Source organism: Sarcophilus harrisii, chromosome 5, assembly GCF_902635505.1.
Source record: "Sarcophilus harrisii chromosome 5, mSarHar1.11, whole genome shotgun sequence".
Classification (NCBI taxonomy): Eukaryota; Metazoa; Chordata; class Mammalia; order Dasyuromorphia; family Dasyuridae; genus Sarcophilus; species Sarcophilus harrisii.
Window position 1 is genome coordinate 270,039,864 of NC_045430.1, and position 24,493 is coordinate 270,064,356.

At 51.1% G+C, this 24,493-nt stretch overlaps 1 protein-coding gene across 8 annotated transcripts in view; it reads right to left on the bottom strand.

Moving 5' to 3' along the window:
• Window positions 1–9,506: 9,506 nt before the first annotated feature.
• The window catches only part of PLEKHA8 (pleckstrin homology domain containing A8), a 35,061-nt gene continuing 20,074 nt past the window's right edge, over window positions 9,507–24,493 (bottom strand). The window contains exons 6-16 of one of the 8 annotated variants that reach the window (XR_004229846.1): window positions 23,668–23,708; window positions 22,227–22,384; window positions 20,879–21,074; window positions 19,654–19,739; window positions 17,978–18,036; window positions 16,945–17,075; window positions 15,430–15,500; window positions 14,823–14,884; window positions 13,602–14,591; window positions 13,384–13,427; window positions 9,507–10,620 (exon numbers count right to left, since the gene is read on the bottom strand). Coding sequence is in view for 3 of the 8 variants with exons in the window: in XM_031940498.1 (XP_031796358.1) it covers window positions 14,394–14,591; window positions 14,823–14,884; window positions 15,430–15,500; window positions 16,945–17,075; window positions 17,978–18,036; window positions 19,654–19,739; window positions 20,879–21,074; window positions 22,227–22,384; window positions 23,668–23,708 (1,002 nt within the window). In the remaining 5 variants the exon portion in view is untranslated. The other 7 variants (XR_004229842.1, XR_004229845.1, XR_004229844.1 and 4 more) reach the window with 7 other exon arrangements.

Genomic DNA, 24,493 nt, shown 5'->3' on the forward strand with positions numbered 1-24,493 from the left:
GATGATTTCATCCAAGCCAACAGAAATCACCTGTCTGGCCCTATTAAATATTTGGCCAAACCGAGCTTTTTGTTAGTTAAACCAGATTGGGTCACGTACACAAACGAATGAGCAAAAATAAAATTTCCCAAGATCCAGGAGTCAATGAGAGACAACAGAATGAGTTTTAACCTTAGAATTCAGAGATCTGGGTTTAAATGTTGCCAGCTACATAGGGAGTCACGTAAGCTTTCTGAACCTCAGTTTCTCCATCTGAAAAATGAGTACAATAATTATAGTGATTATCTCCTTAGGTTGTTGGGAGGAAGGTTTTTGAAAACTGTAGCATCATCTCTAGGGCCATTTTGCCACTCCCACTGGCAGACAGAAGACAGATGGTAATGGTTTTTAATACTGTCACTCATGAGCCCCTACTGGTATTGTCCCCATCCACAGCCAGCTGGTTGACTCTTTTAGCTTTTTAGAAAAGGTATTTATTTATTAAGACAAATTGACATAAAGCATTATTTTCCAATACACACGTAGCCCTTGGGAAGAGCTAGCAGTCACTCATTCCTGGCCCTAGAAGTACTTTTCTCTTTGGTGGAATCCTCACCAAATTAGCCGTGGGTGGTGATGGAAGGTTCACCCCATTGTTCAGCTGCCTCCTTACAAAGCCTGGCTGTTTCCTCTAGATGGGCAATTCATCAGGACAGGCTTTTCCTAAGACGGACTGTGGCTGCTGGAAGAGTGAATTCATTGTTGGGCTGGGTCAAGAGGGTCCCCTGGCTGCTCTGGTGACTTTCACCTGGACTAGTGAGTCTGGGTCACTCATGGCAACCTCTCCTGATCACGACACGCTCACAAGTCACTGCCTGTGTGCATCAGGCTTTGGGATTCTGTTCAGAAACCTGATTCATGTTGCTGTTGCTATTGGTTACCCTGAATTCTGCTGTGACTCCAGTAGTCATTGGGACGACCCGCAAGGTCACTGCCTGGGTACCATTTGGGAACACTCATTTGCCAATGATCCGGAAATAATAAACAGCAGAGAAAGAGGCGGCTGTGTGTTCACAGTCACCATGGTCAGGTGTGACTTAGGAAAGGTGTCTCTGCCCTCCTCTAGCAGCTCAAAGCTGTCCCCCTTCCTCACAGATGCAAGGGAGAGACTGACAGATTGTGGACCATCCTTCTGTCTGCCCACTCCCCTCTGACTCACCCACCCCTGCTCCGTGGTACGTGAAGAGACCCTCACTCATGTCTAGCCAGAAACCAGCTTCCCTTAAAGTTCCCCATAGTGGCTTTAACTGAAATGAGGAGTGGGGAATACCTGCTTCCCCATAAGCCTGACCCCTTTTTATAAAACCCTAAAGAGCCATAGAAATGGGAGTTATTATCTGGCCAGTGACTTAAGAGATGTTGCCCCCAAACTCCGGGTTCTTTACAGGAACTATTTCAAATTTCATCCTCATCCTCATTTTCATCATTATATAAATAATGCATATAATTAATAAAAACAATTTCCATGACACTTTCAGGCATTTTACATATATTATCTCACCTGACCCTCACAATAACCCTGGGAGATAAGTGATCTTATTATCTGCATTTTACAGTTGAGGAAATTGAGCCTCACACAAGTTATGTGACTTGCCCAGCTAGTCTTAACCATCCTCCATCCCCATTCACTTTAAATATGCTCCTCTGGGCCCCCAGGACTTAGCAGAGGCTGGGCACATGACAAGCTCTTAAAAATGCCTATCGACTAAGAGCTCATCGAGCTTCTGGACATGTGGAAGCTCAGAATCTAAAGAAATCAGGATCCAAGGTTGCTATGGACTTGCCTGTACGTGAATCAGGGAAGGAAAGATGAGAAAGTGCATGTTCTGCTTTCAGCAAACAAGTGGAACTAGAGGCTAGCCATCACAATCGAGCAGAATTGGGAGTGGGGACTGTTTCCCTCCTTCTCTCCTATTTTTGCTTCATTTTTAATAAAAATGTTTCCTGGGTAAAATTTTTTTTTAGAAAATAATGGACAAGTACTTAATAATAATACTTAATAATAATCCCTACTTCCTAAGGGAGTTGTGGGGATTAACTTTTAATATTTTAATGGTTGGATGGACTCGTTGATATGGGGACTCCCTTGACAATGCAGATTGCAATCCCTCTAGACCTGCTTATTTATCAGTCATTCAAATGACAGACATTTATTATGTCAACTCTGATCTGGGTACTGAGGATGAAAAGAATGGGCTCTTCCTTGCTTCCGGAGAACTTGCATTGTACTGGGAAAGCCAATGAATGCCTTATAAACAGATACAGAATAAATAGAAAATAAATGCAAGTCTAGTTAGAGAGGGAGGGCACTAGAATTTGAGGGGTGTTGGAAAAGGTTTCTTGTAGGAAGTCATGCTCAAGTTGCATCAAGAGGGAAGAGAGGGATTCTGGGTGATTCTTTTTCCATGTCCTCTCATAAATCTTTGATGGGGGTCCACCCAACATAGGAGGGATTTACTTATGTGTGGATGCCAATTGAGCATTCCATCGTTTCTTTCTTCTTCCTAAATGTCTTCCATGGGATCCTTTACACTTGAAACTGACCCATGCCAACTATATGTTTCTCCCATATTCTTAGTGATTCTTCCTTCCTTCCTTCCTTCCTTCCTTCCTTCCTTCCTTCCTTCCTTCCTTCCTTCCTTCCTTCCTTCCTTCTTTCTCTGAGGCAATTGGGATTAAATGACTTGCCCAGGGGTCACACAGCTAAGAAGTGTTGTGTCTGAGACCAGTTTTGCACTCAGGTCTTCCTGACTTCAGAACTGATGCTCTATCCACTGCACCTCCTAGTGGACCCTCAGTGATTAATTTGTGTCAGTAAAATATTCTGGAAGGATAAGATACTGAGTGTCATTGAAAGGCAAAGTATTATTTATGAATCCTATGAAAATACTTTCCCAATAGTCAGATATGTAATCCACAGCTTCCAGACACTGACTCTGTCTTCCTGACGTCCCTTTGAGAGAGGCCGATGACAAACATCATTTTCCCTATTTTTTTAATTTAATAAAAAGACTGAAGGAGCGATCACACAGTGAGGCAAAGGTGTGGGGACCGTGTTCACTGACTCAGAAATAAGTTATATACCTTCATCAGCACTGTCTTTCTCTGTCCACTTCCAGGTTGATTTCCTTTTGTCCAATTCTCAATTTGCCACTGCAGTTTCTTTTGCCAACTAGGGCATAGATGCTGGAAGGAAGGTGGACAGCTTGTCCCAAATTTAATCTTCCCCTCACAAGATCAAATGAAAGGCAGCTCCTCATTGTGACGGCCCAGCCTGCACCTCTTGAGGAGAGAAAGGACAGTGTGCTTCTGATGATCAAGCTTGTCATTCCCCGAGCTCTTTCAGATCGTCTCAGAGCTGTGTCCCCTGGGAGAGACGGTAATTAAATTCTGCTCTTCTCTTCACGGCCCTTCCACAGCAGCCCTGCTGGTGTGCTGCCTTTGACATGTCTGACTAGGCGGGGAGGCCAATTTCCAAAAAGATTTTTGAGAATGGGGGATTGCCGGGAGGAGACACGGCAATAAAATCTAGTTACTCGGCAAAGTCAATGGATGTCAGCTTCCTGGCACAAAGACTGCGGTGTTCTGCTGATCACTTAATGCATCTGTCAGAGGAGACCAGGTGAATTAGGTCCATGGGGCTTTGAAAGCAAACAAGTCTTTTATGCTCATATTCCCCAGGTCCTGGGGCTCAATATAACGACCCAGAGCTTGATGTAAATGACAGACACTCGAGAATCGGCAGAGAATGGGGATGGCCATGTCTCTGAGAGTACCTGACTAAGAAAGCCAGCTACACCCCCCTCCTCACTCCCCGTTCAAGTTGGTGATGAGCTTCTGTGAGCTTAGCCAGGCTGGTCCACAGGTGACAGACTTTTACTGGGTAAAACACGTGACAGGAGCTAGCAGTTCCTGGCTCTGCTATGATGGTCCTTTGGAGGCCAGAATCCCATCCACATGCTGAGGAAGCAGCCAAAGAGCATGTTAGGAGAAGCCCAACGAGAGCGCAAGGACTCAGTTAGACCTAAGTATGACAGGCCTGCTCTCTGCTGAAGGATTTCATGGAGGACAAGAAGAACCAGCTCAGGCTCATTCTTCCAGGGGCATCTGCATGGAGAAAAAAATCTTAATTCTTTCCACTCCAAAACTTCCCTGTGATTCCTTTGGCTGAAAAGGGCTTCCATCATTGCTGACAAATTGCCAGGATTCCAAAAGCTCTTCCTTCCTGGAGTCAGAAATCACAGTTCAAAAGTTGGAAGGGACCTTGTAAAGGTCATCCGGTTCAACTCCCTCTTTCTAGAGATGTGGAAACTGAGGCTAAGGAGGTGAAGAGATGTGTATAATATCACCCCTAGGATCACAGATCTAAAGCTGGAAGGGATTTTTGGTGGCTATACCCAGATAGGGAAACTGGATGCTAGGAGCTAGGGAGCTGTCCAAGGTCACACAAGCGGTTAATTGCTAAGTCGGAATTTGAACTCAAACCTTGCAACTTCTAGTATTTCTTCCTTTGTGACACTTTTTTTCTAGGAGGAAAAGACATGAGAAAGGGACAGTCAGTGAGGGAATGAGAGACACAGAAGTGGCAGGAGATATAAATGAGATACAGAGAACAGTGGGTCTAAGGATAGGAGAGGGCTAAGTACAAGTCACTGCCAATCACTCTTCACCAGCCTCTCTATCCATTCCTCCTCCCCCTTCTATCCCCAGTTCACTTTATACCTCTTTCTCTTTTTCTGGTCTTGGCCCTCTGACATACAGTGAATCCATCTCAGTTGGTTTTCTCTATTTTTTCCTGGACCCATCTTTCCCTAAACCATAAACTATAGCTTCTCCAAAGGACAGTCCTATTCTTTCTATTCTTCTGAAGGGCAGAACACTGAAGCCCACTGGAGCTACTATCTTCTCCAATGGACAGAGGTGAACAAAACTCACCTTGTCCATATTCTACTTTCACTCTCTATTAGCAGTTGGGCATTTCACATGATCTTTTTTTTATTATTCTAGTTTTTTATTTACAAAACACATGCATGGATAATTTTTCAACATTGACCCTTTGCAAAAATTTCTGTTCCAAATTTTTCCCTCCTTCCCTCTACCCCCTCCCCTAGATGGCAGGTAGTCCAATAATGTTAAATATATGTTAAATCCAGTACATGTATACATATTTATACAGTTATCTTGCTGCACAAGAAAAACCAGATCAAGGAGGGAAAAAAAAAACTGAGAAGAAAAGAAAATGCAAGCAAACAACAGAAAGAGAGATAATGCTATCACATGATCTTTTGTGAAAACAGGTCCTTCTGTAGGAGAGGTGCTCCACTGTCATCCCTTTTTTTCAGGAATACTCATATGCCTTACACTTTTAGGATTATTATTAAGGACTTATTTTCATTACATGTGGTAGGTTTGCATGTTTGTACCGAGCTAGGAATTTCCCTGGGCAGTCCATGTATTTGACCTCTGACCTTATATTAGAATCGTCTGTTCCTTATTGAGCTAATCATCTCCCTTGGTGAGCCATGTATGTCATAGTTCCCATTAAATATTTCTCTTGAGGTTTGGCAACTGTCAATGCTGTAAAGTTACCCATACATATAACCTGTAAATAAAAGGCTATTAAATAAAAAAAAAATGCCCTTAAATGACAGTTAAATTTTAAAATGGTGAATTCAAAACACTTTAGTTTTTTAATATAATAAAAATTTAACCAAACCAAAAAATAAATAAATAAATATTTCTCTTGAGCAAAATTATGACTTCGTTTTGCGTGGTTCAGCTGCTGGATGCTCTCATATCCAGTGCCAGAAACACTCTCATAGTATCATTGTCCAACAGACATGGGCAGCAATAGGCTCAAGAAGATCAGTGGAAGATGGAGGAAATGTCTCCTTTGAAATCTTCCCTTCCAGCAGGTTCAAAAACACGATGTCAAAGTTATCATCAATCTAATGATGAGGAGCTTGGGTCCAGGAAGCAACACTTCTGTAACTAAAATATCATTCAAATCCTCTCCATCTTGTTTACAAGGTACCATGATTTCCCATCACTCCTTTAGCAATGGAAAATTTTACCAGGAAAAGAAGTTGAATACTGAGTTCTTGTTCCGAATCCCGAGAGTCTCTGATGAGCAATCAATATGCATCTCTAAAAACAGGTCTTAGAGTCATTTCCCAAGGAAATAGGGTATTTAAGAGGGAGAACCCATTTCTTTGGAGGGTGACTTTTTTTTTTTTTTACTAACTTTCTGAAGTTCAAGGTTAAAAGGGGTTTTGTTGGATTTTTTTATATTTTAGAAGCTGCTCTGAGGGACACATTCATGGACATCCAAGAGGGAGATGAGGAGGTGAGAGAGATCTGACAGGGCTTAGACTCATTTCCCAAGGAAATAGGGTATTTGAGGGGAAGAACCCATTTCTTTGGAGGGTGACTTTTTTTTTTACTAACTTTCTGAAATTCAGCATTAAAAGGGGTTTTGTTGGATTTTTTTAATATTTTAGAAGCTGCTCTGAGGGACACATTCGTGGACATCCAAGAGGGAGAAGAGCCTGGCGGCAAGAGGCGGGGGAACCTCCTCGGACGCTGCCCGCCTAGGGAGCCCCGGCCGATGTCACCGTCCCGCCTGCGCTGGCCAGCGACATCCCTCCGCGGGCGCGCTGATGGGGCCGCGAGCCTTCTGCCGCCCGGGCCAGCTCCTGCTCTCTGCCGCCACCTGCTGACCAGAAAGGGAGAGCTGCCGGCGGTGGTTGGTGGGCTCGTCATCCCGTCCCGGGCGCTGCCCCAGCTCGCCCCAGAACCCGTTGGCCTGTTTCCCGGCCGGCCGGCTGGATGTCAGGCGCTGCATCGGCGGGGGAGCGTAAGGATGAAGGAGCTACAAATCGCCAATCTATCTTCCGAGTTGTTGGGGTTTGATTTTCCAGGGCTTCTCCACCACTTGGGGTGGGATCGTTACTCTCACTCACGGGCTCATCACCATCTCCATCACCAAGCTGAACATCTTCATCACCATCTCCATCACCTTCATCACCATGCGCATCACCTTCACCATCTTCACCATCACCTTCATCATCTTCACCAGGCTCGTCACTTTCTTCATCACCACCATTCTCATTCCCATCTCTCCCTCGGTTTCTAAGCCACCCAGCCCCGGCGCCAGCAGCCCACAGGTTTTCCATTCTGGGTGTGGGTTTGGGCCCGTCTGGGACTGACTTTGTTTTTATCACAGTTGGACAAGTGGCCCAGGGCAGGAACTCCCATTGCCCTCCCCGAGACGAAGACGACCCGGTTTCCCTTTCCTGACATGAATGGTTCCATCTTTAAACCAGCGCCCTTTCCACCGGGGCAATCATGTCCGCCGCTCTCCGCTTCTGTTGCAGCCTCCTCTATTGCCCGCCTGTGTTAGCTACAGAGAAAAACAAGCCCCCTACGCTGCTCTCCTGGGGTCAGACAGAATAATAAGCCCCCCTGCCCGCCTCCAAGGGAAGCTGAATACTTAAGAGCAAAATTCCTTCCATTCTCCCTACACTCCACTACGGTATTCCCAGGTCTTTTGGTCGGCAAGGAATCATTTTTTCCCTATCGGGGCTTATATCTGACCCAATATATAAGGCTCTGATCCAAGATATATCTGACCCATGATTATTGGCATCCAATACTGTGCATTACAGAGACTTCTGTAGACTTGCATAGATCTCAGCTTCTTAAATTGTGGTTCAGGGTCTTATGATTAAACGTAGGGGCTGCAAAAACATAATTAGCCAATGTTTGAATGCTTTGTACCTATTTTATATACGCGCGTGTATTTATCCAGAATCACACAAACATTTCTTGTGAGAAGGGGTCAAGGATGGAAAGTTGAAGCAGCCCTGGTGTAGACTGTGGAGGGGATTTGGGAAAGAGGGCAACTATTGTATTGCGTGATCTGCTTGACGAAGTCGAGCCTTCCTAAGTCCCCAGGGATATGTCCAAAGTTGGAGATACATGTCAGTGCACCAAAAAGCATCTTGGTCAGATGAGTAGAGACTGTACTTTTTCACTGGGAGGACATGCTATAATCATGATCAGGATATCCTAAATAATTTAAAAAGGAGAACTATTGCTTGGGATTTGGTCCGCCTTCCTATGTCTGAATGTGCCCGATGGCACATTTGAGAAGACTGAGGAAATCTGGCCCAGGATAGACATAAATCGTTTCTCCTGAATGGGGTGACGTCACAGGTGGGAGATTAATAACTACTGGGGTTCAGAGTCAATTGACTAAAAGGGTTCAGTTGTAGTCCTTCCATTTTGGAGATATCCAGGGAGCTGAGCTTCGATAACAGGCTTTGGTCCTGGGCACTGGCACAGCCCCTCCAGGGGTGGATCCTTCTCTTCCTCCATCCTCCCCATCCTCAGCCTCTGAAATGGCAGCGATGAAGTGACAAAAAAACATTCAACCCAGGAAATGGTGACAGGCACGGGGCAGCAAGATCTCCTGGATCCCACTTGAAGAGTAGTAGAGACCTAGTTTAGTTATAAATGTTCTAAATCAATGGCATCAAGCTCAAATGCGAAGCAGGACCCCTGCAGTGATGTATTGACTTAGAAAACCACAAATCAATATTACCTATGTTGTATTGTGCTTTTCTGTTGCTAAACATTTTCCAGTCATATTCTCTTCTGGCTTTACGCTGGGGATTTTTGCAACCACCATGGTGAGTCGGACAGCTCTGCAAAACTAGGTTGCCACTTAGTCTGTCAGATAGAAAATGGGAATTTCTTGGACAATGGCCAGGTCTTTGAATGTTCTGGTACCTTGTGGTCTGGAGAGAAAAGAGGAAGTTTTTTGAACACATTTTGATTTCCTCAACAGTCGAGAGATCCACTTGTTTTAGAGAGAAGGGAATTTTAAGGTGGTACCATTCTCTTGGAGAGAAAGCCCTAGTCCTGGGGGAACAGCAAAGGCTTAAGTCTCGATAGGGATGAGGAAAACAAAATGGTCTTTCCCCCTCTGAGGCTCTCAAGGGATGTTTGGATGGTGGAGTCCCAATGGGAAAGATGAAATGCTAAAATTCCAAGAGTGACACTTTTCCCAAGGCTCTTTCTTGCCTGTAGAATGAAATTGTACTAAATGTGTTCTAAAATGACATTCCCTATAGACCTACCTACCTCTCTCCCCCTAGATTTGTGCAGCATCTACTGTGGTTTAAAGCACAGCCCGAGCCCTCCATTCCCAGTGCCTGCTGGCAAAATTTGAGCACCTCATTCTGTCCCTGCTGTCAACACCAGTCCAACTTTAGGAGTCACAGAATGGAGGTCTTAAAGGGGGCTTTGGATTTTTTGTCCCTCTTTTTCCCCTTCCCTTTTTACACCTGGAGAAGCCGAGTCTCACAGAAGGGCTGTGACTCGAGTTAGCCAGAGAATTTTGACAGAACTCAAGGAAAATATCCTAGAGATGGCATAATTGAACAGAAACTCCTAAAGGCAAATACTTGAAAAATAAGTTTATTGTAACTAAACAATATAAAATCTGACAGATGTTTCAAAACATTCTTGCAAAAAAAGTAAACCCTCGTCCCCCACCCCCACCCCATCTTGTCTCAACTGATATACAGGATGAACTTGTTCAGAGCCACAACAAAAAATAATCAGCTTTTATTTGGTCGAATCAAGAGTATTTCAAAACTTCATGTTCTAGGCAAAGTTCAGTAAAAGAGGGACTAATGGAGAGAAATCAATGGACTCCTTTATGGTACATCTTTTTATTCTGTTCTATTGACATTCAGAAAGGCAGGACTGTCTCCAAATGGGAGACCGCCTGGGATGCTAAAAAGTTTATCCATTAAACCACAGAAGCTAGAGAAATACAAGACGTGAAGCTGAACATTTATTTTAAAAATGAATGCAGGGAAAGATCACTATGTACATTTTAGCCTTTGGCATATATTCGACCAAGACCCTCCCCCTTTCCCTTATATACACCACACTGTTCATTCGCTTGTTTACATTTACTTCCACAACATATTTTTCTCCTTATTTGTCTGTGGCCAATTTCAAAATGAGGTAGATGAGCTGTCTGATGACATCCTACTGAAATTCCCACGTGGGCTGCAGGAAACATGCCTCAAACCAGTATGGAAATGGCACATCTGCATCGAGAAGCCAGAAAGTGGGACGCCGCCCTACGTCTCGTCACCCCGGGAGACATGGATGCTGAGGTCTGGGGAGGTTGTGGACGTGGCAGAGTTTGTCCCTGCCAAGAGAAGTGGGACCGACGCAGAACAGAGTCTGTAAGCATGAGATGGGCTCGGACGGGGAGCAGTTGCCACCTCGGTCCCCAGGCGTCTCCCGACAGCTCCAGCGCAGATGCCTTCCCCACTGCGTTCAGGCAGCACCCCAAGAGAAAGGCCAGCGGGTCCGCTCCAGAGACCTGGCCCATCCACTTCAGGGGGACCCTCAGCTTCTTTTGCAGAGCAAGGAGTCAATGCTCGCTTCTACATGTGGCCGGCCGGTCAATGCTGGCGTGCACCGCCGGGTCGGTGAGCAACCATTATCTTTAAGACGTGCAAATGGACAGAATGTGCAGGCACGCAGGCTGAGCATCTGAGGGGATGGAGAGAATGCTCACAGACTAGCCAAGGGTCCCAGAGACCAGAGCCAACCTTAAAATGCCCTCCATGGCTGGGTCAGGTGAAAGCCCCAGGTAAGCAGTCAGCAGACTGCAGAGCAGAGAGGGACTCATTTCTCAGCAGCGCCCTCAGCTTATAACCTTGTGTTATGTGTCTGCTGGACATGTGCCTGGCTGGGTGTTATGACAAGGATTCTAACCTGAGGGGCTAAACTTTCTTTTTTTAAACACCCAGATAAGTGCATTTCAACATAATTGATTTTCTTGGAAATCCTATAAATCTTGATGCTTTTAGAAAAATTATTCTGAGCAGTCTATAGGTTTTAGCCAGATTGCCAAGAGGTCTATGAGAAATGTGCAAAACTGAGAACCCAAGATCTCTAGCCTCACAGTTAAGAGGAACTGTGACTAATTCTAAATATCTTTTAAAAAAAAAATCTCAATTTAAACAATCAAATCAATACTGGATCTTAGTCTCCCTATTTGTAAAACAAGAGAGTTGAACAAGATGATCGTTCTAGCTCATCCTTAGCCAACTCTGCTCTTTGATATCATTTAGAAAGTTGGTGAAATCCACTTAACTGGTGAATGTGATGATGCTATAATTTGAGTGCTACTTAGGGGAACCCATGTTCATTCAAACTGCTGCCTTCTCTCTAAGAGCCCCCAGTGGTGGCAGTCACAAGGTATAAGTACAGATTCGCAAAATGCTTCAGGTAATTCTTTTAGCTGTTGGTGATCCTGTGAGAACCTGTCCTCCCTTTGAAGAGATGTCTCCCTGCCATTTGGTACTGAGCTAATCTTCCCATCACCAGAAAAGATACTTTTCCAAGACCAAAGATGCTTTCTGCTTTGCTAAATGATCGTTTTTCTCCTTTACCATTTTGCACTGAACACTGGTGGTTGAAACCATTCTCTTGCCTTACTGCACCCCTTTCTTGGGAGGAAAGGCTAACTTTATCAGGAGCTCCCTCCTAATAGGAGTGTGACCAATTTACAGGATTCTGCTATATGCACACTCTTCAGAGTTACATCTCTGGTCCAGGGCAGCCTCAAGTGGTTCCTTTGACTTTTGGAAATCCCTTGGAAAAGAACTGCCAAGTCACAGGAATTTTAATTTCTCATCATTCCTTGAACCTTACTACCGATGGCCTTACCCAGGGAATGTAACGTATTTACCCGATGTAGCTCTGAATGACTTCTAGTTATTTTTAATATTAAAATCCATCCTTCAAGGACTAATGAGGAGATAAGAATTGGACACAGGTGCTAAAAGACTGAACAGTTCTGGAAATACTTTCAAGGAACAATAATTCTGATGAAACATAACTATCACTGCCCCAAAATGGGGGCTTTTGAGAGCCAGTTCCCATGATTGTCAAGATGGTGGGATGATGGTCTTTTGCCATCACTTTTCTAAACCGAGGCTCTCAAAATAAGAAAATCTAAGCCAAATACAAGGCGACAACTACATTAATCTGAAAGTACGAGCTCTACTAGGTTTATGAAAAAATGAATCCTATGACTTAATGATACCTATTAGTAATGTAAACTGGTGAGAGGCCATCCAGGGAGCTGAGGCCTGGTCAGAGGTGTAAGAAGTCTGCGGGGGGAGGGGGGGGAGAGGGAGAACCGGCCCAGTTGGTGCCTCTCTTCTGGTGCCGACTTCTAAGGGAGAACTAGACAAAGTCAACTCTGCCCCAGCTAAAACCAAGATTCTAATAATAAAGCTTTCCGGGTCCCTTTATACACCTAGACCGAGACCTAGACACACAGAAATGGAGCATCTCCATCCCTGCATCAGCTGAAGTTAGACAGAACTTTCGGTGTTTCTAAAGACTCCAGAACCTTGGGCCAACCCTCCTTCATGCTGGTGAGGAAAAGGGATGGCGGGTTTGGGCCAGAGGGCATTAAGGATGCCTTGGCCCACCCTTTCCCGACCCATCTGAGGGCACTCAGACCCTCAGAGGCGAGTGCTGGGCTCAGGAGCATGCAGCGTTGAGGGAGAACCTAGGGCTCTGCCCTCCCAGCATACCCTGCTACTCTGTGGGTGAGGATGTCTATGTTCCCCTCATCATGTGGGTGAGGGGAACATGTGGGTGAGGATGAACTAATGAGGGGAATATGAATGTGCTCAAGCTCTTGGCAGACTCAATTTGGGGTCCTCAGCACCCACAGAAAGCCCCCTCCCCTCCACGCAGACAGAAACAGCGGGATGCTCAAAGGCAGCACGCACACAGAGTCCTAACAGCCTGGACCTGGAAGAGTAAGCAGGGCCTGAGCCGCTGAGCAGGCTGTCCCATCATGCACCAGCAGTGTCCACAGACAGTTTCATTGGGAAGGAAGAGGTGCTCAAAACTCCCCGGTCTCCTTCACCTTTCCACCATTGCTCAAACCAAGCTTCCAAATTCACAGAAGGGGAAGGCGAGCTTCCTGGCTTTGTCTCCCCCTGCCAGTTTTTTTGGTCCATCCGCTTTGCTCCAGGAAGGTCAGTGGGCGAGGGTCTGCAGCAGTTGAACCGGATGCTCCGATTTCACAAAACATTGAATGGTTTAAGGGCTCACTCTATCACCCTTCCAAAGCTGGCAGATTCTCTTCAGCAACTCGGGCTTTTCCCGGGAACTCTCAATTGCTCCTTTCAACTACTCGCTCCCACCTGCCCACCCCTGGGAGGACGCCAGCCTTCGGCAGGAAGCTTTTGGAGAAAATGGGGGCACTGTGTATGGGGGGCGGCTTACGTTCCTGGAGCTCGCCGTCCCCAGGCGGCTTCTGTGATGCTCACCTACAGATGCAAAAAGTGGGGGGCACGTCTACTCAGCCACTATCCTGAGGACCCCCCGAACCAGAGAATAATTGGTCTCCATTTAGGACGCCCTTCTGAAGATCCAGGGCATGTGGGTGGATGGGACCCAGATGCAGTGGGAGCCCATGGCTCCCGGGCCAACACTCTGCCTACCGGAGGGTTGAAAGCAGAGGCTTTGTGTCTTCAGCCCCAGTCCCAGGGCTGGTCCTCCTTCGCTCAGCCGCTTCCCAAACTCTGCCTCCTCCGCCTCAGTCTGCGGCCCTGACACCTACATTACTCCAGGAGAGAAGGCTGGGGAAGCTGTTGTGGGGGAGCCGGGACAACCACCGTGGAGACTCCCACTTCTTCCTGAGCTCCCCTTGGAAGGGGGTGTGGATGGTGATGGGGAAAGGGCGGGCCTCTGCTCCAGGGCACCAGTCCCCCTCTTCGCCCCCACAAAGACGGCTTTGGGCAGCAGCCGCAGGAGGCTCCGCAGAGAAGGTGGAACACAGGGCTGGCGCCTCTGGGAGGGGCTGGCACCTCTGGGAACGTCCCATCACCAATCACCCTCAAAGGCTGAACGGTTTGGGAGAGGAGCCAATGGCCCTTGTAGACGCTGGTCCTAGTCCCACAACTCACCCCGGTTTGGCCTCTGAGAAGGGCACCAGGGACCTCCCTGACACTATGGATCGATCAGAGCACACACTGGGGTCCTTGGGCCCACAGAACCGGGACATAGCACCTTGGTCCTAACCCACAGAGACACGTGGGCACTGTGAGCTTTGACACGAAAAGCAGGGGGAAGCTCTGTTGGCCCCCCCCATCCTGGGGGCCGTGGGGGCAGAAGACAGAGGTGGCGAGGAGGGAGGGAGAGGAAGGAGGAGGCTCACGGCCACGAGCCTCAGAAAGCCAAGAGCGGATTCAGCTTCATCCCCTGAAGTAGCGAGGAGGCACCGGCCACGGCGGTCACACCACTTCGTCGGACTCCAGACCGTGGGCTTCGTACAGGGCGTCCAGGATGTCCAGCTGCTTCTCCATGGCCGGCAGGTACAGGTTCAGGTCCCTCTGCATCCCCAGGCCAAACGCCTCCTTGTGGTGGTCCCCCTCCCTGATGCTCAGCGCTGCCACAAAGTCTTCATAGGAAGGAGCTGCCCGTAGCGCCAGCTGCAAGAGAGAGGGACGGGCTCCTGGGTGCGCCGCAGGCACGGCCATCCCCAGACACATGTGCCCAGACAGACAGACAGACGCTCACACACTGCTGGCATCTCCTCTCCCCTTTTCCCTGATGCTGAAAACTGCTCTCTGTGGTCAGGAAGGGAAAACCAGGGCCCCTCGCTCCCCCCCGGAGACCCCGCCGGGCAGGCCTGGCGCTGTCGGGGCACCCGGAGCACTCACCGCAAAGACGCCGCGAACCACCCAGCCGTGATGCTGCCGCAGCGTCCGGCCGTAGGCGCTGTCTGCAAAAGAACCGAGTGCGCCCGTGAGAAGCCGGCGCCCGAGCGCCGGTGGTTCTGCGAGTGTGAGAGCATGTGTGTGTGTGAACGTGTCCGTGTGCCCCACACACAGCTGTGGGCATACATGCGTATACACATGCACCAGTGCTGCCTCTCAGAGCCCAGCCCTTGCAGGGCCCCCAGCCCAGATTTCGCGGGGAAGTGAGACCCCGTGGCCGGGATAGGAGGGGCCCCTTTGATGCCCACGCCCTTGCTCCGCCTCAGCCCGACAAGCAGGGGCCCCCAGCCCTCCCAGCCAGGCGCACCGAGCAGGCCGGGAGACGTGTCCGTGGTCGCTGAACAAGCTCGCCTGGTGAGAAGCGCGCCCCGAGCTCGCCGCCGGCCACTCCCCAGCAGGAGTCGAGCCCCAAAGTGCGAGCGTTCCTTCCTGCTAAGGAGGGGCAGGGGACGGCCCCCGGAACCACGGCCAAACAGAGGGTGAGCTCAGACCCCCAGCCCGCCCCAACCCCTGTCACACAGATGGGGCAGCAGGCGCAGCGCCAACTCACTCAGGGCTCTCTGCACGTCCTTCTCCCCGTTCTTCACCTCCGTCAGGAAACCCTTCAGAAACTTCAGACCTCTGGGGGGGAACAAGACAGGGCGAGGGAGCGGTCAGTGTCTGAGGGGGCAGGGAAGGGGTCAGGCTGAGGCCCGCGGGCAGAGATGGCCGAGGCGCCTGGCGGGCGCCCTGCGGGGCTGGGAGGTGCACTGGACAGCCTGGGAGGTCCCTCCCAATGCAGGGACTCGAGGCCCAAAGAGTCCAAGGGTCAGGGAGGGCCTGAGCTGGACCTTGCTCTAAGCCCCTGGTGTCCCAAGTACGAAGGTTAAGACAAGCAGCTCATGGCTGACGAATGGGACTGACCAGACTCCCTTCCTCCAACCCACTGTGCACCCAACAGTGCAGAGTCAGGGACCCCCCATCCTGAGGTCAAGTGTGGCCCGAAACACTTCCTAGCTGGGGTCCCCCCTGCCTCAGTGTCCTCGTCTGTAAAATGAGCTGGAGAAGGAAATGGCCAACCCCTCTGCTGAAGGTGACAAGGAGTCAGGCGTGCCCGAAAAGTGGCTGAACTTGCAAGGAGAGGCGGGGAGGCACGCTGGACCTGGGTCAGGGAGGGAGTTCAAGTCCAGCTTTAGGCCCTGACCAGCCCCGTGACTCTGCCTCAGAGGGGACAAGCCTTCCCTCCCCACAGTTGCGAGGATCAGAGGAGACGCTATTGGTAAAGCACCCACACGGGGTTGGGCTGCAGCACGTGCAGGCGCCGTGTATTGGCAAACCTGATCCTCGTGCTCAGAGTCCTCCCTGTCACCCGCGGACCTTCCCCAATCCCCCTCACCTGAGGGGACCTGAAGCTGGCCGGGCCAGTGGCCAGGGACGCCCACCCTGGCAGAGGGAGCGGGAGAAAGGGGCCGCGGTGTTGCTGGCGGGGGGCAGGGAAGGCAGCAAGGCCCGGTGAGTGGGTCTGCCCCGATGAGGAAACGGGGGGACCGCCCCCAAAGATCTCCAGTGACAGGGCTGAGGGCCTGCCCTGGCCGAGGGGACCAGACCCGGCTTTGCAACACTAGTGAGATCACAAGCTTGTAAGAGCCAAAGCCAGAAGGAGCCAAGGCCCGCTCTGGAGCCATCTGCACAGAACATACTCTGGCCACCTCCCACCCCTCCATCTGAAAAAGGGGGAAACAAAGGCCCGGAAGAGGCGCCGCCTCAATGCCCGCTCTAAGGCACAGCCAGCCCTCGGAACAGAAGCTCCCCGAGGGCAGGGATGCTCCCACTTTGGGGTCTGGCCTGTGGTTAATGGAGGAACTCCCCATCTCTCTACTGAGACATCATTACCCAGAGAAAAAAGTAAAACGAAATGAAGTCCTGGCTCAAGGGATGGCCCCCACCATGGCCTGTCCGCTGAATCAAATTATGTATGACCCCCCGGCCCCCCCAGAACAGCCTGTCCTCTGTGAGTCAGACCCACGGGAAGCTCGGCCCCAGGTCAGTAAAAGCCTGTGCCAACGGCCCACGGGCCTCCCCTTACCTCTTGAGCCACAAGAGGGCCTCCGTGGCCGAGTTCCTGACCTGAGCCACGCCGGCGCTCACTTCGTGCAGCACGATCTTCTGGAGGGTGGTGAAGCCTTCCTTGTTGGTGATGTACTTCTGATTGACTTTCTGCAGGAGGAGAGGGGGACCTGTCAGGGACCGGAGCCCAGCCAGATGTGTCGGGCCAGGGCGGGAGCAGGAAAGAGGCGGCCACGCAACCTGGCCCTCCCAGGGCCATGAGAGGCCTCCTCTCCCCTAATGGCCTCCACGCCCTCCCCTCCAAGGAGGCAGGCTTGGCCGGGGGGCAGAGGGAGGGTCGCCTCGTGTCTCTATGAGCCTGGGAAGCCACCCTGTCCCAGTTTCACTTCCTTATCCTTAAACACGGGGTTTGGTGCGAGGACGTCCCTTCCGGCCCCAAGGATGCCCCGACTGGAATGTAAGCCAGGCTTAGAGTTACACACGATGGGCGACGCCGGGCTTAAAGTGGGCCTCAGGGGCTTCCCTCACAGAGATCACTCCCAGCTGCCTGAGAGATGGGGCTCGGCCCAGAAGCCCCCAACTGCCCCCAGCAATCAGGCCCTGAACGGCGGCATCCGGGGAGGGAGGCTGGGGGGGCAGGAGAAAGCCCTCTCTGGCCCAGGCGGTCCGGGCCTTTGGCTCCAGCTCGGGAAGGTCCCTTTGGAGCGTCCCAGGTGGAGTGGGAGTGGGGGTGGGGGTCATTAACAGCCGTCCTGGGCCAGACATTGGGCTGGGGACACAGAGACTAAGGAGAAGGGAAAGCTCTTGCCCCGGGGGCTCCATCCTGCTGCCTGATAGGCACTGAGTCCTTTGAAAAGGGCGAGACCCTTCTTAGCTGGAGGCTCAGCGGCGGCCCCCCTCGGGCGAGGGTGTGGAGCTCAGGGGGAACTGCAGACAGGCACAGACCCGGTGCTGAGAGAGGAAGGAACCTGTGGCCCCTGGGTGGCCAGTCCGAACGCTGGGCCCCGGCGCCCCGGCCATGCCCTGCCCTTTGACGGCCGGGTTGAGCTCACCTTAATGTTTCCGACAAGGTCCATCTTAACGGGAGCAAAGACCGTCGGGCCAAGTTTATCTACAAGAGAGAGGAAACGGGCTGGGTTTTTCCCCTTTGAACAGTCGGGCCTTTTTAAGCTGCTTTACCTCCGCACGCCCTGGGGTGCCCTGGGGGCCGAATCCTGCCCTCGGCTGTAAGAAATGATTCACAGGTCCTGGATTGCAATCCTGACAGAGGCTGCAGTGAACTCGGGTGATCACAGCCTAGCTAGGGTCTAGAACATTGGTTGGTATGCAGTAGGAACTTAATAAATGCTGGTTAAATGAATGATTCCCTCACAAGAACTGTTTTCCCTTTATTCCTATTTCCTTTGGTCAGTTTACACATACTGAGAATGAGGGGCAGCAGAGGGACGGTCCAGGTACTACACCAGCAACTCTGAGCTACCCAAGAAACACAGAGAAAGGCCTCTGGCCCCCTATTCACAGTTCCATAAGCACTTATTAAGCGCCTACTGCAAACCAACCACAAACACCTGCCACACATGTCCCTGTACAAGGCCCGTGCGAGGTCCTGGAGATATGCAGAGGAAGAATACACAGAGCAGGAAAGGGCAGGGAAGGGGGGGCCAAGGACACCTCCACCTCTGCAGGTACCCAAAGGCTGGGTCCTGGGATTTCATGGGATCTCGGAGGTCACCGAGTGCAACAGCCTCACTTTGGAGATGAGCCGACATCAGTGCCCACCAGCGGCCTTCCCAGAGTCTCTCAGCCCTGCCGCATCTCCCCAGGGTGACCCCTCCTTTTCTAGCTGCTGGGGGCCTGCCTGCCTCGGTCTCTCCCCCTTCCAATCCATCCTCCATTGGCCACCAGAGGGGTTTTGCCGAGACCCAGCCTGGACCATGTCACCCCCTACCCAGTAACTCCCCCACTCCCCTGACTCCCTATCACCTGCAGGACCCTGGGTTTGGCCTTCGAAGCCCTTTGCCCACTCTCTGGCCTTCCATTCTAGGACCGAGACCCTCCAGCTCTTGGCTCTGGGCATTTTCTCTACAATTCTCTGCTTTGTGGGACCCCGGAAGCCTTCCCCGAGCCTCCTTCCCACGCTGTCCCATTCATCATCTGCCTGTTGTCCCTCCTTTGGGTCGTACACTCCTTGAAGCAAGAACCACCTCTTGCCTCATTTTGTGTGCCCATTGCTCAGTGCGGTGCCTGGCACATAGTAGGAGCTTTACCAAACCTTGTTTCTTCTCCTCCTGCCCTTTGGTCACCTCTTAAAGCTTAGGAACCTTTCTGCCCAGGGGTCCGCAGAGCCCCACTCTCTGGGGTACTTCTGGGGAGAGGGAGCCAAGGGGCCCTCAGGACCTGTGACCCCCAGAGGGAGCTGTAAGAGGGCTATAACCCCCAGAGGATGAGGGGCCCTCAGGGGCTGTGACCCCAGAGGGGGCGGCACACTCTGGCCAATGCAGTCTGAGAGACTCCAAAGCTCCCCCAAATGAACGTGCTCGTAGTTCTGCTCGTGTTCCAGGCTCAGAAGGTAAATAAAAGACTCCCCAGCCCCAGCGAGGCTCCCCTGGCCGCTCTGTGAACCCCCGGGGGTCTCTCCCTCCCCAGCTCCCCGTGACCTCAGGCCTCGGCTTGGGGGACCTGGGGAGCCCCTCCCCAGACCGCTGCTCTGGGCAGAGCCCGCTCTTACCCAGAACTGGCACGATGGCGTAGCACGACTCCAAGAAGGCTTCCGTGGGGATGCCGCCGTCTTCCAGGAGGTCAATGTCACTGAAGCTGCGCGTGGGGATGACAGGGAGAGGAGGGAAAGTTAGAGCCGCCTCCGGACAGCCCCGACTGCAGCAGCCAGCACGGTGCCGCTCCGAGAGCCAGCATTTGCCAAGGCCGGCAGCACCGCGGGCCCAGGAGCCAGGGAGGAAGTGATCCCTCGGACACGGGCGCTGCCTCCTGAGCTTCTCCGTGCCCTCTTGTTCCACTATCAGCACACTCTCCTTGGTCGGAGAGCCGGATCCTCCCTCCCAGAAACCACTGGGCCCGTGTGTCCTGTATCTGATCCTGTGTCTGTCTGGGGGCATCCATAACACAGCAGGGGCCTAATCAATCCTGACTCGAGATTCTGCCTATTCTGCCTCTGTAACTAAAGCCCCCCGCGCTGGGCGTCCTCCTTTTCCTGACTGTTAGAAGCCCCTCCTTCTCTTTATTTTCCCACACTTTCTTCCAACAACGACCATCACTAGCAACCATGACAGTTACCATTTCTATGGTGCCTGCTATGTGCTCAGTGCTTCACAAACATTACCCCGTTCTCGCAACAACCCCGGGAGGTCGGACCCACTGTCTCCCCTGCGGCAGCGGCAGCTATCACACACAGCCCCAAGGTCTGAGGCTGGGATTCTGGCTCCAGGCCCAGGACTCGGCCCCCATCCCACCTGCTCAGCCCGGGGGAGGGGAGGGGAGACCCCAGCCCAGCTCCTGGCCCAGAGGCCCTTGTTCACGTGCACTCCAGGGCCCCTCAGAGAGCGGCAGACACGGACGACGTCGACCACAGACCTGGTCTCCCGCCCGGACTGAGCTCGTTCTGCCGCGCTGCGGACATGTAAATAAACGCTGCTTTTGAGGCCCCACGTCTAGACCATTTGGGAGCAACTTTTTCTTGAAGAAAGCACGAGTTTCACCGGCTGCACTTATTTTGTTTAATGGACACAGGAATAAAAAGAATCGAGTTCTGCTCTGTCCCTCCCTTCCTTAATTAAGGATTTGCTTGTAACCACAGAAAAGGTGCCTCCAAGAGACCAGCATGGAAGGTTTCACCTCCTCAGGGCCCAAGTGTGACTTCTCTCTCCTGTTGTGGGAAGATTCCCCTCCTCCACCCCAGTGTCTACATGCAAAGCGGCCGGGCACAGGCTCCCACTAACCTTGTGTTCATGGCACTGAAGAACGTCTGGACCTCCTCCTCCTCCTCCTCCTCTTCCTCTTCCTCCTCCGCTTGTGCCCCCAGAGATTCGCCTCCAGGATTTGTTCCCATGGGACACTCCGGGGGCGGCTCCACGTCACTCCCATGAGGTGTCTCCGTATCCCTTTCTCCATCATCCTTGACGTCACCACTTTGGACTTCAAAGGAGAAGAACATCACTGTCAATCATCACCGCTCCCTCCCCGAGAGGGGAAAGGGAGAGATACCCCCTGTGGAAGTGGGGGCGGCTGAGGCGTGGGGAGTGCACAGGCGTGGAGCAAAGGGCCCAACGCTTCTGCTGAATGATTTTTTTTTCTCTTTTTGAAAATCCTCTGGAAGGGGACAGTGATGGAGGAGCTCAAAGTGACGTAAAAACAAGATTTATGAAGTAAAATCTATTATAAAAAGCAAAGGCAAACAAAATCAGTGTGCCTCTTGTTTCTTGCTTCTGTAATAAGTGACAGAGCTAATGGAGTTGGGAGATTCAGACCAAGTTCACTTTTTTTAAAAATGACAACTAACTCTACACCCAGAGAAAGGACTGTGGGAACCGAATGTGGATCACAATAAAACACGCTCACTCTTTTTGTTGTTCGCTTGCATTTTCTTTTCTTACTCATTTTCTTTCCTTTTTAATCTGATTTTCTTATGCAGCAAGATAATTGTATAAATGTTAATATACGTTGGATTTAACATATATTTTAACATGTATAACATACATTGGATTGCTTATCATCTAGGGGAGACAATTTGAAACACAAGGCTATACAACGGTCAATGTTGAAAAATTATTCATCCATATTTTGAAAATAAAAAGCTTTAATAAAAAAAAAAATGACAACTAAGATCAGAAATGACATTTGCATCTCTGACCTCTTTGTAAAAGCAGAGTTTTTAATAAAACGAAACTACTTTGGGGAAGGGGAAGAAGGAAACTGCTTTTAAAAAGATCTCAATAACAATTCAGTCTGAAGGTGCTTTAGCAGAGTCCTCCAAAACATGGCCTTGGGCAGGTGATGACCTGGTCCCCTGCCCAACAGGGCTGAAGTAAATGGAAATCTGTCTCTCGTCAAAGTCCCACCAGTAATTGGGCCTGATATGAGAAAACATAGAACCATAGGACCCTATCACTGGAGCTGGAAGCCATCTAGTCAACCCCTCAGCCCCATTGTAGAGATGAAGAAACTAAGACCCAAATTTGTATGTGCCTTCAACAAAGAGACCCTTGGGTCTCACCAGGCAGTGTGCACCAGAGCCCATCTCTCCAAAGGAGGAAGGCCCATTTCATGTGCTCTCCATCTTATTTTTACCTGTTAAGTGATCTTCTGTATTTTCTTTAGTTGACAAGCCGTTCCCCTTCTCTATGGGTTTCGTATATAAGGGGCTCTCGTTTTTAATCAGGGTTTCTTCAGAATCACTTATTTCTGTATTTAAAGATCCATTTTCACAGCTATTCAATTCTGTCTGCCTAAAAAAAACCCAGAACCACCCCACAAGGCATTATTTCTCACAGAACAGTAAGGTACACAACCCCCACGGCCCAAGAGCCCTTCTCCACCCCAGTTCACAATGGACCCTCACAAACAGTTGGGGGAGGAACTGTCCCAATTGGAAGTGAGGGCCCAAGTAGGTTGTGTCTGCCCAGGGGGCTCCGGAGAAAAGGGGTCTCCCTGGAGGCCGGGAAGGTCCTGAGGGTCTCTGAGTCCCAGGCGCCATCCCAGAGCCCCAGGACCCACACCCACACGACTTCTCTAACCAAGCTCCCGGGGAGTCGGGAAGTGGGTGTGGAAAACTTCCCCTTTAGTCTCCCACATTCCCCCTCCTGGGGTGGGAGACAACTGCACTTTCCCTGAGACATAAAACAGGGAGGGGGCTGTGGCCCAGCCGGGAGCTGCAAGGAGCTGCTTACAGCTTTCCACACCAGTCCAGGGAAAAGACCCTTTAATCAACAATTAGACATTTAAAGATTTTCTCACTTCCCCAAAGTCCACCCTCTCAGGACGAGCACCTGGGAAGTAAGTCTAATGGAAGAAGCCCCCAGTCCCACAGTCCAGGCTGAAGCCTTACTACAGTGACCTCTACCCTGGGCTGCCTCGATTTCCTTATTTAAACAATGATTAATTGTTTAGTGAACAATATTAAAAATACAGTCACAGGATGGCTGGGCTAAGGCAGGACTTCAGAATTCATTGAGAAGGAAGCCCAACAGTCCTGGAGATCTGTGTACGTCGTTTTATTTTCTTTGTTCTTTTATTTTCAATCATTTATGTCATTCAGAGTTTGATTTTTCCCCAATTACCCGTAAAAAACAATTTTTAGCACATTTCTCAGCATTTCGAGCTCCCAGTTCTCTCCCTTCCTCCTCACTGAGAAGACAAGCCACTGGATATGGGGTGTGTGTGGTACAAAACCCCCGAGAAGTCTTTTTCTCAGGGTCACCCCCTGCTCAAATCCTCAGGCCCAGAATTCTTTCTGCCCCACTGTGCCATCAGCCTGACTCCGGGCAAAGCCGGGACTCGGGAGCCGTGATCGGCCTGGTTTCTTTATTCCCGTCCTGTTAGATTCACAAGTACACATTGAGCATCTCTCTGGGACCCACAGGGCAGCTAGTTCCCATGGAGCCGTCCGGGACCACAGGGCAGGGGCCCCTGGGGGAGGGGGTGAGATCCTGAAGCAGCATTTGTCCCGGGGAGGCTCCCGGGCCCTGGGGAGAGCGCGTCTTAGCACCCACAAACAGAGAGCGGATCTTACCTGTCCAGGGCGCTGGGAATTGGCAGGATGGGAAGTTTCGTCTTTAAAAGAAGAAAAAAGACGTTCACACAAACAGCTTCTAACACAACAGCCCTGCAATTCTGGCCGGCGCGTCAGGCGCCTCTGGCCACCTCGGGAGGTCCTGAGGGGGAGGGTCCTGGGGGGGGGGAATCCCGAGGGGGGGCCACAGATGCTAAGAAGGCGGCTGAGCACCTAATGCTGCTGGTGTACGGATCTGTCTACAGACCTGGCTTTTAAAACCTGTTCCGAGAGCCGGCCCTCGGTGTCCCGGCCACTTTGTGGACAAGTTTTATTCTGGGGCAAACCAAGGGGAGTCCACAGTTCACCGAGGGCAGCCCAAGGGTCCGGGACTCCAAGGGGGAGGCAGGCGGGAGGTCCCTCCTTTGGCCACTGGACCACTCCCTCCCCACGGCCGCCATCCAGCCTTTGCTGGCAGAGCTATAAGGGTCTCCCACAGAGACCCAGCCCCTCCTGGAGACCCCTGGCTGCCAGAGGGTTGGGCCTGAGCTAGGGGAGAGATGGGACAGAATGAGGATGGGCCGCGGTGCAGAGGCCCAGGCTACCCCCCAGCAGAGGCGCTCCGAAGGGGGCTGCACCCCAGACTCCGGGCAGAGGCCTCAGGGAGGGGGGATTCTGGGTCAGAGACCTCCACCGTCTCCTCCTGCAGAGACCAACTGCTGAGACAGATCCGATGTAAAGAGAGGGGCTTCTCAAGAGGAAGGCCCCAAGGCCGCCATCTATGGGGGGCTCACCACGTGCCAGCAGCCGGGCTGCGGAGAGGGGAGCTCATGGGGAGGGGAAGGCG